Source organism: Mytilus edulis, chromosome 13 (assembly GCF_963676685.1).
Source record: "Mytilus edulis chromosome 13, xbMytEdul2.2, whole genome shotgun sequence".
Classification (NCBI taxonomy): domain Eukaryota; kingdom Metazoa; phylum Mollusca; class Bivalvia; order Mytilida; family Mytilidae; genus Mytilus; species Mytilus edulis.
The window spans coordinates 66,932,544-66,951,758 of NC_092356.1; the positions used below are offsets into that span (position 1 = coordinate 66,932,544).

The 19,215-nt window shown below is 31.0% G+C and overlaps 1 protein-coding gene across 5 annotated transcripts in view; it reads left to right on the plus strand.

The window, feature by feature from the left end:
* LOC139500694 (calmodulin-binding transcription activator 2-like) overlaps nucleotides 1-10,562 on the plus strand; it is a 73,453-nt gene extending 62,891 nt beyond the window's left edge. For 2 of the 5 annotated variants that reach the window (XM_071289497.1, XM_071289499.1), the window contains 6 exons: nucleotides 1,203-1,449; nucleotides 1,812-1,996; nucleotides 2,890-3,035; nucleotides 3,606-3,799; nucleotides 4,524-4,607; nucleotides 8,744-9,807. In XM_071289497.1, the coding sequence (XP_071145598.1) occupies nucleotides 1,203-1,449; nucleotides 1,812-1,996; nucleotides 2,890-3,035; nucleotides 3,606-3,799; nucleotides 4,524-4,607; nucleotides 8,744-8,852 (965 nt within the window). In that variant the 3' untranslated portion in view covers nucleotides 8,853-9,807. Of the gene's footprint in view, nucleotides 1-1,202; nucleotides 1,450-1,811; nucleotides 1,997-2,889; nucleotides 3,036-3,605; nucleotides 3,800-4,523; nucleotides 4,608-5,538; nucleotides 5,567-6,378; nucleotides 6,401-8,743 lie in introns of all 5 variants that reach the window. The other 3 variants (XM_071289496.1, XM_071289495.1, XM_071289494.1) reach the window with 3 other exon arrangements.
* Nucleotides 10,563-19,215: the final 8,653 nt, after the last annotated feature.

A 19,215-nucleotide genomic window follows, 5' to 3' on the forward strand; every position in this document is an offset into this window, starting at 1 on the left:
TTAATCTTATTTACAGCCTTTATTATATTGGAATTTGACTTGAAGGACAATTTTTAGAATATTTAACACCTCACTCTAAAAGTGAGACTATATTGCATTTACCTTGTCTGTAGGCTGGTCTGTTTGTTAGCCCCAACAAATATTTCGATAACATTTGTCTCAGATATTACTGAACAACCTGATTTTATATTTGGCCACCAACTTGCTTAGCATGACAACATGAGAATTATTATTAAAATTATACTTAAATTATCTTTTTGCTATTAACATGACTTTAAAAAAAAACTTGCTTGAAGAAATTTTAATGTTTTTAGATTTTTACGCTGTTTTCAGAGGTTTTCCTTACAATCAATTATATAGAGTTTGGTTAATATGCTTGAGAAGTTGTCATATTCTTTTGAATGATTTTGAATCTTGTATTATGATATGTGGGAGTTATTTACACTGTGTGATTAACAATCATTAATACCTTGCTATACATACTTATAACTGCTTATAAAGAGGTACTATTGTATGCTATATAGTGCTATTTACTTTTTTACCAAGAAATGCTTATGAAATATGTAGGTTTTGGATATAAGAACTCTTGTTATGAAAGAGAGAATAAAATCCAAATGAACAAAAACACAACAGACAGAATTCTGAAAGTTTCTCTTTCAGACTTTTTAACACAATCACAGGACATGGAACATTTGTAATGAATAAAAAAAATATTCTAATATGAAAAAAGATGTAGGGTGAATGTCAATCAGACAGTAACTTAACAGACCAAAGAATGAAGATATAAACGACTATAGGGCATTGTATAGCTTTCAACAAAGGGCAAATAACTATGTCTTGGTTAAGCATGCTACGCAATATTGACAAGTAGTGAATAAATTCAACAGAGACAACCAACTGATTTAAACCTACCAGAACAAACATCAATAATTATTAAGTTAACAATAGACTGTTATTTATTAAAATTTTATTTTCTTCATGAAAGATCTGAGGGAGAGAAGATGATTTCTTATTTTCCTCACATGAAAAAAAAATCCAATTAAACTGCTCTATATAAAATACATCTGATTTATATTTCCTGTAAATGTAATAATTTTCAATAACTTAATGTATAAAAGTAATACCCTTGAAAATAGTTTTTTTTTTTAACGTGATGGTTTGAGTTATCTTTTTTTCAAACTGAATTTATGATTTGCCTATAGGTGGCGACAGCAGTGAGGATGCTAAGAGACAAATGGTCAACCTAGCTCAACAAATCATAGCCGCCATGCCAATGAGGATCAAACTGTCTCCCAGTCGCGTTGATGATGCTGCAGAGTTTGCTGCCCGTGAGAGGAGCAGTTCATACAGCTCCATACCATCACAGCCATCTCCCCATGCCTCGTCGTATGAAGAGGATTCTGGCATATCTACTCCAATGGGGGATGGATTTGCTTTTGATGAGTACAGGTATATTGTGAAAGCAGAAATTATTGTTGCTTTTAGTCTTTACTACAATAAGCTTGAACATACACGCTAGATAGACTTGTGGTTGATAAGATTTCACAAGTGCCTTGAAAAGTCTATAATGCTCCACTTATTAATATAACCTCTGAGCAGCTATGAATACACCTATTTTGCAGATAGTGATTTTTTATGGAATGAAAACCTAAAAAAAAAATTTAACCTGTAAAAATAATCCTCTCGCAATCAATGTTATAGACAAAAAAAACAAAAATTTTAACCCTAGAAAATTTTGTTTTTACAATATGGTATTGTTGTATGAAAATACTAACCAGACAATTATTTTATTGACATTATGTATTTTTCAGATATTCTGACCTTGGTACACCAGCTTCCTCTCTCAACAGTCCCGAGTCTACCTGTATTCCTAGTCCCTACAGTCCATACGATTTCAAGCTAGACTCTCCACCTCCTACCACAGAAGAGTTCACAGAATACTTCAATGCTCCGGCTACATTCATGGAGAAAGATTTCTCTCTTCTTACATTATCAGGTAATAATTAATGCTCAGAATACTTCAATGCTCCGGCTACATTCATGGAGAAAGGTTTCTCACTTCTTACATTATCAGGTAATAATTAATGCACAGAATACTTCAATGCTCCGGCTACATTCATGGAGAAAGATTTCTCACTTCTTACATTATCAGGTAATAATTAATGCACAGAATACTTCAATGCTCCGGCTTAATTCATGGAGAAAGATTTCTCGCTTCTTACATTATCAGAATGCTGTACATTATTGTTTCAGTTAAATTGGCTAGGCCTTAAAAGGCCAAAATATAGCATTTTAAAAACTTTTTGAAAATGTAAACTTTTGGCTATTTAGTGGAAAGTATAGTAATGTTGTTACACAAGTATGGGCTCTTTTTGATAAACCTTGCACATGCATTAGAGACTAGCATAGTTAATTCATGCAAAATTTTTAGCATTTGTACTTAATTTTCTAACTTTTTTTGCCTAAAATAGTAGTGGCCGCACTTGTGTTCAGTATTGATATTCTAATATATGTTGTATTTGATGATACATGTAATCCATAACATACATAAAGGTTGAGACTGAACAAGAATGCAACCACTTTTTGTTTTAGACAAAACCTATCTAAAATGTTTTATGGCATGTTTGAAAGATTCTTCATACTTAAGCTTGAATTTGAGTGTCATTATTAACCAAAACAGTTTAAATCTTTTATATAAACTAATAGAATCGACTGAAGTAGACACTTAGGTGTTTAAAAAATGTCAAAAATCTTTCATCAGATGTACTTAAAATTTTAGGCAAAAATTAGCCCTTACCAGAAATTCTCCTTTAATTCTGTATTGTTTGGTTGCTGACGTTGATGTTTACCAAGACTCATTACTTTCATGTAGAACCTATTTCTTTTTAGATCAAGAACAACGCAAACTCTATGAGGCAGCTAAATGCATACAAAAAACTTACAGAAAATTCCGTAACAAACAACAAATGACTCAACAACAGAAAGAAATGGAGGCAGCTGTTCTTATACAGAAATATTACAGGCGATATAAACAGGTCAGTTAGTGGTCAGTTAGTTCTTATACAGAAATATTACAGGCGATATAAACAGGTCAGTTAGTGGTCAGTTAGTTCTTATACAGAAATATTACAGACGATATAAACAGGTCAGTTAGTGGTCAGTTAGTTCTTAAACAGAAATATTACAGGCGATATAAACAGGTTAGTTAGTGGTCAGTAAGTTCTTATACAGAAATATTACAGGCGATATAAACAGGTCAGTTAGTGGTCAGTTAGTTCTTATACAGAAATATTACAGGCGATATAAACAGGTCAGTTAGTGGTCAGTTAGTTCTTATACAGAAATATTACAGGCGATATAAACAGGTCAGTTAGTGGTCAGTTAGTTCTTATACAGAAATATTACAGGCGATATAAACAGGTCAGTTAGTGGTCAGTTAGTTCTTATACAGAAATATTACAGGCGATATAAACAGGTTAGTTAGTTCTCTATGTATTGAAATATATAAAGTAATACAGAGGATAAAAAGATACAGCCCTTGAATGGTGTACAAGAACTACTATTTCCTGATTTAATTGTAAAAACATGGTCTTTTAATTTTGTAGTATGCGTATTATAAGAAAATGACCCAGGCAGCTGTATTGATACAAAGTCAGTTTAGAAGTTATTATGCTCAGAAACGGTTCAAGAAGAGTCGTGACGCAGCTGTTGTTATCCAAAATCAATACAGGACGTATAAAGAACATGAACGTCTAAAGAAGGGAGGCAACAAATCTGTCATCATACAGCAAAGATACAGGTAACTATGATTGCAAGATAAGATGAATAAGTTCTTGATAAATAATAATTTTTTTCAATATGAATAAATAGAGATAAGTATAAGTCAAAGAGACAGCGACCTTATTACATTAAAAATTAATAGATAAAACCAGGCAATGGGGGACTACTTATTTTGACCTCCAACCTTTAAGCTTGTAGACAATTTGTTTGTACTCCGATGATTTACTCAAATAATTATGAATACTAATTTAAGGAGAGATTTTAACATTTTTGTTAGAAATGAAGTAGTTTTAAAAGATGCTAAAGCATGGTCAAATATGACCCAGTGAAATACAGAGTATTCATAAAAGTAACAATGCGAAATATAAAGTTGTCTGTAACCAAAGTCTTATATAGGACTATTTCTGCAAATTGTTTTTCTGAATTTTAGAGTCTCCCATAATTTATTTTTGATAAATCACAGGTGCAAGTGTCCAAAGGGACATTCATACTTATGAGTTAAAAAAAACAAAGTGATATTGCCATGACAAACAAAGAAAAATAACAAAAGGGTGAACAACAGTATACAAGACACAACATATAAAACTTAAAACTAAGTTACAACAAACCCAACAAAAACAGGGAGATCTAATGAGCTGCCAAAGGGTAAGCAGATATGTGTGGCACATTTGTGATAGACATTCAACATCAATTCTGTTAATTCAATACATTTTAAAATGTTCAGTTCCTTGTTTTTTTCACAGGAGCCATTACCAGAGGATACCTAAGCATGTAGGACGTAATTCTGATGGACAGATAGTACAGATTGTTCCAGAGGGCCCTGACAGGTAACAAATATTTATAAAGACAAATCTGAATATTATTCACAAAAACATATTCATAAAATAGCATGCACTGAAACTTTTCTGAAACCTTGCCAGTTCGGCTTATGTTTGTCCATACTAGTTGTATTGAGTTTATAACTAGCTTCAACTAATTTTTACTAAACAACAGCGATTAACAATAAAAAAAAAAAGGAAACTTAGAATGTATGTTTTTAGTTTTACTGTTTAATATGGCATGTATCTGTAACCTAATTACATGAATTGTAGGACAATAAGCAATATTCTTATATAGAACATAACCAAAAACTAACATTTGCTTTTATTTCACAATATCTTTGAATTGAGTAATAAACTTGTATAAAAGGTTTGTTTATCATCTAGATATGGTTTAGTCGTTTGATACTGTGCTTGATTTACCAGAAGACATTAACTACTTGAAGGCTTACAGATTTAACAATAAATGCATGTTTAGGCTCTAACATTGTTTACATTCTTTTATTTTTAAAAGACTGTTCCATTTAGAAATATATAGGTACCCAGGGAAGGCACTTTAAAATAAGTGACCTATAAAGGCAATTTTTAATTTCCTATCATTTTCTTCGTTCTTGACAGTCACAGCACAGATGACTTTTAAAGTGCCTTCCCTGGGTCCTATGTATGTTTTTTTGGAATATACTTTATTAAAATAGCATTCATTGGAAAGTTAGTTTACCTCCACGGTGAATGTTTTTCATGTTTGAATTTGCCTCTTAATTTCAAAATTGATGAAGAATTATCATTCGGTTATTTACATTTATTCTAAAAAATACAAAAATATCTAGCTCATGGTTATATCTGCATGATTCACATCATAATGTCCAAACACAAGACAGTTTGTATGAAAAACTGTTAGATGCTGCATTACTAATACAATACATTTAACTAATACATAAAGAGAGTGGAAAATTGTCCATGTTAGGAGGGTATGTAAATTTGATGTCCAGTGTTGTTATCATCATTATGACGTACGTTTTTGTTGTTGTCACAGTAGAGTAGACTTTAACATCCAATATATTCTTAATATTCTTCAAAATATTATGAAAAATACACTGGAAATATTTTGTTATCATAATATTTTTTTCAAATATAATGATTTGAATTGGGCCACATGTATGATTCAAATGGATTTTTGACTCCTTCACTTGAGGTTGATGAGTTCATATAATATGAGGAATTCATAAGTCAGGTCAACTTATCTCATGGGTAAATCCCCCTTTAATGGGAAAATTAGGTCAGTCTAATTGGAAGAAGTTTATTGCAATGTTAATAAATGCCAAAAAGGACAGCTGAAGCCTCCATCCATTGCAGGAATTTCTTGCTGTTTTGAATAAAATTGAGAAAGGAAATGGTGAATATGTCAAAGCGACAACCACCCGACCCTTTTGTGGCTTGGGGCTGCTTTCTGTCCTTTGGTCGGGTTTATGTCTCTTTGACACATTCCCAATTTCCATTCTCAATTTTTTAAAGTATAATAAATACACATGTACATGATGTTAGCAAACATAAAATTGCAGTACTGGAAAGTTTGTTCATTGTTGCAGTTAGAAATTGGAGGTATTCTCACACTGTTTTATTTTATACTTGAACATATTAATATATATTTTTTATTACACAATATACTCTTTATATTGGTGAAAATTACAGTATCTCTTTCATTTAGTATGTGTATCTATATTTGTGTGTGTTTGTGTGTGTTATGTTGCATGTTTGTGAAATGTTGTTGTTTTATTTTCAGAATTATATAATGTGATTTGGAGGTACTAAATATCTATTCCACCTTTTTATCTATATATAGCTTGTGTGCTTACTTTTCTTATTCTGTACAGTTATCATGTCTACCTGTTCATTATATATTATTACTGGGCGTCTTACTGTGCTAAACCATTATGGGTAGTTAGAAGTCTTTAAACGCCCCCTAGTGGTAGTACTTTGCATCTTTTAATACTGTGGATTCCTCTTTATCCATAGAAAACTAAAATTTGCTGAATTTGTGGATAACAGTGAATGATGAACTTAAATGTTTATAAAGTTGTATAGTCTAGTATGCAGAAGCTGTGAAAAATCAAGAAATCAAATGTCCACAAAAATGGATTTTTTTCTCATTCCACAAGAAAAAGGAAAATCAATGGATCCTTAGTATATAATGACAAGTTTAATGATAAACTGTTCTGAATAAGAAGTTCCATTTAAATTATATTAATATAAAGCTTTCTATAGATTCTGCCTACAAGTCACTAGTGTGTTTTTTACTGTTTTTTTCATCATGTGTGCTGTCACTTTGAGAAAAATACAAACAGTCACAGCTTTAGTATAATACTTACAGATTTTTTTGTGAGAAAAAAAACCAAACATATTTAAGTAAACCTGGATTGAGACCTGTCCTATTTTCTTAGTCCTGCTTTGTATGTTGCATAAGATTTTATTTCATGATATCAAGGGAGACTATTTCTATTGTATTGGTACAACATTACCCTAGCTAAAGCTTTATTATTTCCATGATTTTAGTTTTAGAATTTATATAAACTTGTTCGCAAATACATTAGATATTGAAATATACTTCTTTATTATTAGCTCACCTGACCTGAAAGGTTAAGTGAGCTTTTCTCATCACTTGGCGTCCGTCATCCGGCGTCCTGCGTCCGTCGTCCGTAAACTTTTATAAAAATCTTCTACTTGACCAAATTTAACCAAACTGAGCCACAATCATCCTTGGGATATCTAGTTATCCTTGGGATAAAAATGTGTTCGATGACTTGGCCATCCAACAAAGATGGCCGCCATGGCTAAAAATAGGACACAGGGATAAAATGTATATTTTGGCATATATCTTTGAAACCAAAGCATTGAGAGCAAATCTGACCGGGTAAAATTGTTGATCAGGTCAAGATCTATCTGCCCTGAAATTTTTAGATGAATCAGACAACCTGTTGTTGGGTTGCTGCCCCTGAATTGGTAATTTTAAGGAAATTTTGCAGTTTTTGGTTATTATCTTGAATACTATTATAGATAGAGATAAACTGTAAACAGCAATAATGTTCAGCAAAGTAAGACCTACAAATAAGTCAACATGACCAAAATTGTCAGTCAACCCGTTAAGGAATTATTGCCCTTTATAGTCAATTTTTAACAACTTTTTGTCATTTTTGTAACTTTTCTCAAACTATGGGCCAAATTTATCCAAACTTGGCCACAATCATTACTAGGGTATCTATTTAAAAGAAGTGCTTAATTACCACGCCTACCAACCAAGATGGCTGACATCAGTAAATACAGTAACAGGTGAGCGACACAGGCTCTTGAGAGCCTCTAGTTTCAACATAGCATCTATCATTAAAGAAAATATGTCCATAACAAATCCAGGACTTTTTTGCTTCATTTGCCTCAGTTTATTATCAAAAAGTCCAGGATTTATTATTTTTGATAATTAATCTGCACTAACGAAGTGACTTTTGAACAGGTAAATTTAGTGCACTCATAATGGGTTTTGTCACTCAAACTTGGATTTTTTGGGCAAATGTAGGATTAATTCACTCAAACGTAACGTGTGGTGGATAACAACACAGAGATGTCAGTATATATATATGCAGGAAATTGCCAGAGTATATATATGATGTTTTTTTACCCCATCAGTAGGTCTGACAAGTTATACAAATTTTGATACACAACACTTTAAATTTGTCAAGGAGTAAAGTGGCATAATCTATATATGCAATACTAGATATCAGATATATAAACTTAGTGTAAAATGCGAATATAAAACTATATGTTATACTAGTTAGCTCTTATTGAATATAGAATTTAATTAGATTACCAAAATTTTGAAACAGGTTTTCTTTTCAGGTAATAGGATATTGATTTTTGAATAATGTATTTTTATTAAATTGTGTGAATTTGCTTGTCATCTTTTGAAGATAACCACATAGGTCAAATTATAAATTATTTAAAGTAAAATTTGTGAGTAAAGGGGAGTTGTAACAGCATTGATGATCAATATTAGAATTGATATATTGTTTCATTATTTTTTTTTAGTACCTTACATATTTTTCATTTTCTTGTGTCCATTCTTTATTAAGAAAACTTTTTTTTTTTTATCTTTTCAGCACACAAGCAGACCAAAGCAACTCACCAGACAACATATTACAGCTAACAGACGATAGCATAACAGCTCCATCTAGTGAAGAGAAATCAAGGGAGAGTAGTAATCATTGACACAGAGAAACTTTACGAACAAAGATAACCAGATAATGAACAAAGAATAAGACATGAACTATTGAATGGTTAAGGATTTTAAAATTTTATATTTGTAGTGCTATGTGTTCAGGTTTTTCCCTTATAATACATAATTATTGTATTTTTTCAAATTAACACAGAATTATTTTACTTTCTGTATGTAATATGATAGACCACATGAAAAGAAGTTTTGGTTTAAACAAACTTTTGATGGCTGCATGTTAATTTTGCCTTAATTACTATAGGATATATTCCTTTACTATAGAATACCATAGCATGTGTTACCTAGTATTTAATGAATATATTATATAAATACACACATTTTTGTTTAAACTGAGTTGTAAAATGTGTAATATCATTATTCTCTACCTCTTTTTCTAAATGACAGCTATTAGAATAAAATAGATTAAGAAAGTAGAGTATGATTGGACTATTAAAAAGTCCACAAGTAACATACTTAGAGTAATTTTGTAAACATCAAATGGGAAAGCAAACATACATGATCTATAACCTTATACCCAAAGATAAACTATCTTTTCCTACATTCATTTTAATGGATCAGCCCTTGCATGTTCTAACTGTTGATATCATTGACTAATGACAGATAAGATTTCACCATGACAAAAAGAGAGAGAGAGAGTGCTTTCAAGTTTTGGCACAAATATTTAGAACATTACAAATATACATAGTCTTTGTCAATATTAATTCTTGTGATATAATAATATTGTAAAAATGAAATCACCATTTATACTCTGGTTCCCTTCACCAATTAGATATGACCTCTGGGTTTAGTCAAGGTCACTGCACGTTTTGTATTTAACAGCAACATACTCGAGAACAACATTTGTTAGTGTTAATTTCTTTTTAAAGAATAAGAAATTCTCTAGTTGGTGTAGAAAATGATGGAAATGAATTGAATGTAATGAAAAAAAAATTATTTAGTAATACAAAAAGAATGATGATTGATTCAGTATTAGGTCTTGAAAAGAAAATTATTGTTCTAGAGACAATGCATGTTTTTATTGTTTGAAAAATATGGTGATTCAGCGAATACTGTAGCCTATATATAGCTAAGAACAAAATGGAGAATTTTGTAGATTTCCCTGTAAATAACCTGTTAAGTTTAAATATTTTAGTGTTACCTCCCTTGTTAGTCAATATAAACAGTTTGGAGCTAACTAAACAAATATAGCTTCAGTCCGGTTTTATTATTTAATTAATTTTTAGAAGAGTTAAATTGAAATGTAGTTTTATGAAGAACAAGAAAAAATCTAGAACTTGAGAGGAAAACCTTCGAAAAGAGTTAATTTATATAAGATAGCTTTATAATTAAGATTAAGAAGATTTAAGATGTTAAAACACTTAATAGAAAAAAGTTAGTCTCAAGTTATTTAAACTTGTCTTTTTTAAAGTAATTGCATAATAAAAAAAAAATCTATATTCAGATTGGGTGACTGAAAATAAAGTTAAATTTGTTGTGTGAGCTCTTTACTTGGAAGTTGTATATTTCTGATTAATATATTGTTCCTCCTATTTATAACTTTCCCACTATTGATTGTTATTGTTTTTTTTTCTTGTTAAATTTAGAAGATCTAATTGTAAATGGCATAAATGTTAAATTATGAGGAGTGTAAATATTTAAATTTTTTGTATTAATTTTTTCTATGTGTTACATAAATTATCATATGTATTTATTGTCTCAAATGGTAAAATATCTTTGTAATCGCTCATACTTCTAACAATTTTGTTTGTCTCGCCTACGTCTGAGTTGATGAAACACGACTTAGGCATGCTGTTTCTGGCATCAGCAGCATCTGAAATTGTTAAGTTGAGACATCTTTATGTTATCTACAGCAAAATAATTGTTTTACTAAATGTGACCATAAAAAAGATTCCATCAATGACCTTTTCTTTGACCTTTTCCATGACACACACGACTTGTTAGATGATGGCCTTTTGTAAGCATTGATAGGAGTCATATCTACTTATGCATACACTGTATGATTTGTTAACACATTTTAATATCTTATACGTTTCAAACTTGTGGACCAATTTTTGTCAGAATAAGATAAATTCATCTCGTCTTGCAAACTGAAAATATTGGCATGTATTTAATAGGACTTAAAGTTTGCATTTTTTTCTAAATAATGACACTGGTTAAAATTTACTGCAAGATGTTTTTCCCAATTTATTTGACAATGTTTTTTTATGCCCCATTTATAGGCATTATGTTTTCTGGTCTGCGTCCGTCTGTTCGTCAGTCTGTCCTGTTTCAGGTTAAAGTTTTTGTTGGAGGTAGTTTTTGATGAACTTGAAGTCGATCAACTTGAAACTTAGCAAACATGTTCCCTATGATATGATCTTTCTAATTTTAATGCCAAGTTAGAGATTTTATCTCATTTTCACGGTCCACTAAACATAGAAAATGATAGTGCGGATGGGGCATCCGTGTACTTGGGACACATACTTGTTTAATATGAAATGACAGCTATATATTTAATAAGGTCAATTGTAACAAAATAAGGGATTGGAAAATATAAGTGGTCTTTCACAAGTTTGTTACAAAAGACAGAATCAATGCAAGAATACACAAATACAAATTATCAGCAATAATTGAAATTGTGTCTTTTTCAGTTTTGTTGTGTTGATGGCTATTGTTATTTGTACTTAAAGGTAGAACAGTATTTTATACATTTCTCTGTGTGTTTTTTGTGTATGTTTCATATTTTTATGACTTTATTAAGAAATAATTTGAAGGAAAAGAAAACAGATTTTTGAAGACAATTGCAGTTGACTGAAATTATTACTTTTACAATGGTGGTATGCCTGATTCCATATAATACAGTCTTTTTGACCGAATTCCTCGGGTTTCTGGATTAATTGAGATGGAAAGGAGGCAAACAAATTTTGGAGGTTATTTTGTAAGATAAACACACTGTAGTTTAAAGTAAACTTACTTATCTCTATTCTAATATATAAATTTTGCTTTGAATTTTTGTTTTTTGATAATTTTTCTTATCAGAATACTTGAGTGATATGATTTTTTTTTGTTGAGAAGAAAGAAAATGCATGACGTCTTATACCTACGTCTATGACATTACACAGATTGTCAATGGTTTATCAAACTTGAGGATGTTTCTTACCCTTCAGTGAGATTAATAAATTGTAGCTGAGTAACATCCTATTGTTTAGAAAAACCAGGGATAATCTATAAGAGGTACCATTGAAGACTATATTTTGACATTTTGACATCTTTTAGACTTTATTTTGTTTTGTTGGGTTGCTGTCGGGTTGACGTTTACCTAATGGGATGGTGCTATTATAAGGAACTCTATATTGTTAACATGAATGCACCATGTTATATTGAAGCAAGAAGTTTCATATCAGGATATCAAATAGTCACATGACCCAACTGTGAGGAAATGTATGGTTACATGACTCAACCTGTGAGGAACAATAGTCACATGACCCCAACTGTCAGGAACTGTATGGTCACATGACTCCAACTGTCATAAACTGTATGGTTACATGACCCAACTGTGAGAAACTGTATGGTCACATGACCCCAACTGTCAGGAACTGTATGATCACACCTGACCCCAACTGTCAGAAACTGTATGGTCACATGACTCCAACTGTCAGAAACTGTATGGTCACATGATTCCAACTGTAAGAAACTGACTAGTCACATGACCCAACTGTCAGAAACTGTATGGTCACATGACTCCAACTGTCAGAAACTGTATGGTCACATGACTCCAACTGTCAGAAACTGAATAATCACATGACCCAACTGTCAGAAACTGAATAGTCACATGACCTTACTGTCAGAAATAGCAAATACTTTGATTTTTTTTTATCTTAGTGATAAATGAACAAAATTAAGTGGTCACAAGATTAATTTCTATGAAAATGTATATTCTTTAACCCTTTCCTCCTTGGAAATATTTTTTTTACATACTTGATTTTCATAGGATTTTTCAATATAAAAAATTCATCAGGTTTAAAGTATTAATGCATTGCTAAAACAAATATTTCATGAGTGAAATTCCAATCAGATATTCTTATGAATATCCTTTTTATATTAGATACAATTTTTTTAAAGTCTGATAAAGTTTTTTCATAGGCAATACCTTTCAACTGAGGCACTACATAGGCGTCAAATGGCATCATTATGGAGTTAAGGGGTGCCGTCATTATGGAGGAAAGGGTTAATATTAATTATTTATTATAAATTGGACAAATTATTGGGATCTTTTTTATTTATCTTTTGTTGTACTCTGTTTTGTAAGCATTGATCTGAGGAACAATTAGTCTTGGTATAAAGATACAAGTGATAACTTATTATACTACATATAATTATATATTAACCAATCATTGACAAGTATTTAAAAAAAAAGTAAATTTATACATTTTATAGGCAGCAAAACATAACTGGAGGATTTTTTTTTTTTCAAAATTATTGTTTTTTCATAAATATATTTTTTTTAGCAACTCAAATTTGTTTATTTGTGACTCCCCTAATGCTGAGAACTCGTGTATACAAGGGAGGTAAACTTAAATTATTATAACAGTAGGAGTTGATGCCCTCCTCTTTTTTTTTAGATTCAACTAATAAGCATGAGACACATATAAATTAAGTAGAAAAAAAACCAAACTTATATATATATACATATGTATATATAACAAGTCAAAAAAGGGTACAACATCACCATTGAATAACTATAAAATGAACAAATACAAAATATTTCGGATAACAGATATCCTTCTTCGGTAATAGCACGATTTCAAATGAATCATGTCAATATATTCAAATTGAGACACTATCAAAATATTGAAAGTTTACACAATTTAAGCAGACACAGCAGACGCTGGTACAATTTTAAAATTTCCAAACACGGCGCAAAGATTAAAAAGATATATGTCATATAAAAATAGTTATTTGCGATGTGAACATCGCCCTGTAAGATTAATCGTTGACTATTTATTCTGTCATTTTATATATATACATATATATTGTACATTAAGAATCTTTCAAAATTCAGAAGAACATATTTATTTTTTACAGCTCAATGATTTGGTCACTTACTTAATTATACAAAATTTAGTAAATATTACAATTTCTTTCCTCAGATCAATGTGATTGTATTGTGATATTTTTCATATACTTTTCCTATATTTATTGCAGCTTTTTTGCATTTTGTTGATTATTTTTTGTATATTTTTTATATTTATTAATAATAGCCTTAATCATGCTTCAGTTTAACATTACACAATAAACTGCCTCCATCATCTGTTAATATGACGTTTCTTTTTATTTTTGCCTCCATGGCGACTTGTTGCATAGAAAAAAGAAATATTGGGCATAAGACTCTCTAATTGGTCTAGCTAGTAAGGGCTCTCATGTTCACAATTCTTGAACAGATTTTCATGAAATTTATATCAAATGTCAACAACATCTTATACAAGTTCAAAAATCAGATATTCAGTTTATTTTAATAGAAAAAATATAAACATGTGATTTTCATGTGTCTCAAGATCTTTTCTGGATTTGCTTTCATCAGGAATGCTCAAAGCCAAAAAATTGGAAAGCCAAGTAGGTATGAGGACTGAAAATGTTGGAAGAGCTATAAACCAAAAAGGACTTTAAAAAAAATATAGCCAAATCCATCTTAGGAAAACATTTTCTGAGGGAGTAAAAACCTCAGTATAATTTCAAAATTTATTATATAAACAGGCAAACTTTAGATAGTTTGATTATTGATTACAAATATAAATTCATTGATTAGATTTATCGTATCTGAAAACTTTGAGTTCTTTCTTATATATGGGTCATTTAAAAAAAATGTCGAATTTTCAGTACACCCATGCTAATTTTTAGCTCACCTGTCCCGAAGGGACAAGTGAGCTTATGCCATCACTTGGCGTCCGTCTTCGTCGTAAACTATTTCAAGAATCTTCTCCTCTGAAACTACTGGGCCAAATACTTTCAAACTTGAACTGAATGTTCCTAAGGGTATCTAATTTATAAATTGTATCCAAAGTTTTGATCTATCAACAAACATGGTCGCCATTGCTAAAAATAGAACATAGGGGTCAAATGCAGTTTTTGGCTTATAACTCAAAAACCAAAGCATTTAGAGCAAATCTGACATGGGGTAATATTGTTTATCAGGTCAAGATCTATCTGCCCTGAAATTTTCAGATGAATCAGACAACCCCTTGTTACCTGAATTGGTAATTTTAAGGAAATTTTGCTGTTTTTGGTTATTATCTTGAATATTATTATAGATAGAGATAAACTGTAAACAGGAATAATGTTCAGCAAAGTAAGATTTACAAATAAGTCAACATGACGGAAATGGTCAGTTGACCCCTTTAGGAGTTATTGCCCTTTATAGTCAATTTTTAACCATTTTTCGTAAATCTTAGTAATCTTTTACAAAAATCTTCTCCTCTGAAACTACTGGGCCAAATACTTCCAAACTTTAATTGAATGTTCCTTAGGGTATCTAGTTTGTAAATTGTATCCGAAGTTATGATCTATCAACAAACATGGTCGCCATTGCTAAAAATAGAACATAGGGGTCAAATGCAGTTTTTGGCTTATAACTCAAAAACCAAAGCATTTAGAGCAAATCTGACAGGGGTAATATTGTTTATCAGGTCAAGATCTATCTGCCCTAAAATTTTCAGATGAATCAGACAACCTGTTGTTGGGTTGCTGCCCCTGAAATGGTAATTTTAAGGAAATTTTGCTGTTTTTGGTTATTATCTTGAATATTATTATAGATAGAGATAAACTGTAACCAGGAATAATGTTCAGCAAAGTAAGATTTACAAATAAGTCAACATGACGGAAATGGTCAGTTGACCCCTTTAGGAGTTATTGCCCTTTATAGTCAATTTTTAACCATTTTTCGTAAATCTTAGTAATCTTTTACAAAAATCTTCTCCTCTGAAACTACTGGGCCAAATACTTCCAAACTTTAACTGAATGTTCTTTAGGGTATCTAGTTTGTAAATTGTATCCGAAGTTTTGATCTATCAACAAACATGATCACCATTGCTAAAAATAGAACATAGGGGTCAAATGCAGTTTTTGGCTTATAACTCAAAAACCAAAGCATTTAGAGCAAATCTGAAGTTGGGTAATATTGTTTATCAGGTCAATTTCAATCTGCCCTGAAATTTTCAGATGAATCAGACAACCTGTTGTTGGGTTGCTGCCCCTGAATTGATAATTTTAAGGAAATTTTGCTGTTTTTGTTTTTTATCTTGAATATAATTATAGATAGAAATAAACTGTAAACAGCAATAATGTTCAGCAAAGTAAGATCTTCAATTAAGTCAATTTGACCAAAATTTTCAATTGACCCCTTAAGGAGTTATTGCCCTTTAAAGACTTTTTTTCACAATTTGTTCATCATGTTGACTTACTTTAAAAAATCTTCTCCTTTGAAACTGCTGTATCAATTTCAGCCAAACTTAGGCTAAATGAGTTTCAGAGTATCTAGTATAAATTTTATATTTTATTTCCTTGTATGTCAAGAAACATAGCTCCTATGGCTAAAATAGAACATAGGAGAAAATGATTATTTTTTGGGGCTTTTGAAGAAAATAGGACGATCCAAAAAACATTTAAATAAATTGAAAAGCCAAAATAATCATTGATGAGAGATTTAACCAAAAGAATTAAGGTGAGCGATTCAGGCTCTTGAGAGCCTCTTGTTTTATTTCTAATGGAAATTTCAGTTGTACAGGAGGTTCATGTCTTTCCTGTTACCGCTACTTAAATCAGCCGTTATTCTCCCTATGAATATTGAATCAGTCAGTGTTGATCTGAAAAGTGCAAAGTAATCTTTACATTTAAAACGCCTCGTTTCTTGAACAACATTGTAGAGAAAAGAAATTTCAAGACATTAAGGGAAAAAAATAGAGCGTACTTTTTTCATGTCTATGCTGTTACCACCAATTTTGATAAATTACACCAACAGTATACTTGTAAAAAGTGCAATAACGTGCTGGAAACCAAATTCACAATAGAAAAACATAGTCACTTCACCAAAGGGAGTCGTTATTTCACAACAGCAATAAAAAACGAAGAAATTTGTCTATCCTCTTATGTCTATCCTGTTACTATGGTTGCTATGGTTACAGTAACAGGATAGACAATTGTAGACAAAAACGTCGTTAATTTTTTTATCTTAACATATAGGTGCAAAACGAATGAAATATTTCGTTGTTTGACCTCAGCATTCGCAAGTGCAATACTGATATCGGTAACAGGATAGACAAAAAGGTAACAGGATAGACTTTTGTATAGTGATATATCAGAAACGTACGTTCCTGTTACCAATGAAATGAAGAGAAAAGTAAACTAACTTATGAGGGATTTACTTGATGTTTGGTTTATTTGAAAGGGTGAAAAAATGCCGAACAATATAAATTTCTATCTTAGACTTGCATTACTGGTGGTAATTTTTACAACCTTTGAAAACCAATTTTTAGAAGCATTTTTCAGTACAACCTGGAAAATTGGCAAATGACCTATTATATTACAGAATGAATATATATAGAAGATTATTTTCTTGAAAACCATCTAATTGGCTACGTAAAACAAGCTTAATTTTTCATCTAAACCTTTTCTAAATAACCCAAAATTTCTTTTGAAAATGGTAACAGGATAGACAAAATAATGTACCACCGATCAAAAAATGTTTCAACATATTCTTGTATGACATCATTAAGATTGCATCTTTTAATATGTTGTTCTTAAAGTACTGTTTGTTTTGATTTGCTTATGTAGAGGGTTGCTTGAACTTTTAATGATTTTTTCAATTTCAAAATTCGACATTTTTTGAAAATGACCCATATAACGCCATGACTGCATTATGTTGATGATCAGCATTATATGCAGTACAACGTGGTCACACCATTATATGCAGTGCTCATACCATTATATGCAGTGCTCACAGCATTATATGCAGTGCTCACAACATTATAAGATAAGATATATAAGATAAGAATTTTATTAATCTAATCAAGAACCCATAAAGGGCATCATTTTACAACACAATATGATTGGAAAAAGCAAAACAGAAAACTAATAACCATACTTTAACGTTATGGACCGGATCAGAGCCTAACACAACATGTGTTTTATATAACCATTATATTAAATCATATAACAATAAAAGAACATTAAATTAAATCTTATAACAATTATATGAAGTGATCACAACATTATACGCAGTGCTCACAACATTATACGCAGTGCTCACAACATTATATGCAGTTGTGACAACATTATATGTTTTATGTTGATGAAGGTTATGATCAGTGATGGGGATGAGGATGTTTAATGTATGTTATGGTGGTGTTTCAGATTCGGTACACTTCGTTTTTTTTAGCGGAAATCATGAATCAATAATTGGTAATGCCCAGCAAACAAATTGAAACGGTTATTAAAGTCATGTTATCATAAAGGCAGTATACAATATTTAAAACTGATTGAAATAAGGAAATTAAGAAGTATGATCAATTTACCACAAATTTATTCCACACCAGGGCATTTTTAACTTATTTTGATGATCAGTTTTATCGTATTCACAACTTCATTAAAATATGTATATACTTGAAGTTTTTAATAAATTGCTTCGCAGAGCGCAGCTGGATACGATTGCAGAGGTCCAATACTGAACCGTTGGGACAAAAATGGACACACTATTCACGCTTGATACAGGTCTGAATTTGGATTGTAATTAAATATTTGACACATACATTAATAGGTTTCTGACACAAAATAACTCTAGTCAAAGAACTTAGAATTGGTTATATAATTTGAATTTATACTTATTTTTTTACTTTTGCACTATGCTGTACGTTGCGAATTGCCCCACCCCTCCCCCAAAAAAAATACACCCTTCTTGTTTTGCCTCTAATACCTAAACCCCCAAAATCAATCCCAACCTTTATTTAGTGTTTGTAAACCTTGTGTTAAAATTTTATTAATTTCTATTTACTTATACAAAAATTATTATCCAGAAACCATCTGTCTTCGGACGACGCTGATGCCAGTCGACGACGACGACGATGTGGTATGATTGCCAATGAGACAACTGTCAACAAGAGACCAAAATGACACAGACATTAACAACTATGGGTCACCGTAGGCCTTCAACAATGAGCAAAACACAAACTAAGACTAAACTATCAATCTGTACACATCCATCATCCAATGGATTTAGTGTAAAGACGTCATAAACAGTCAGAGAAAAACATGACCTTGTGCAATGCCAAGTAACAGGTATCGAGATTGTATGATCCATACTAGTAATAT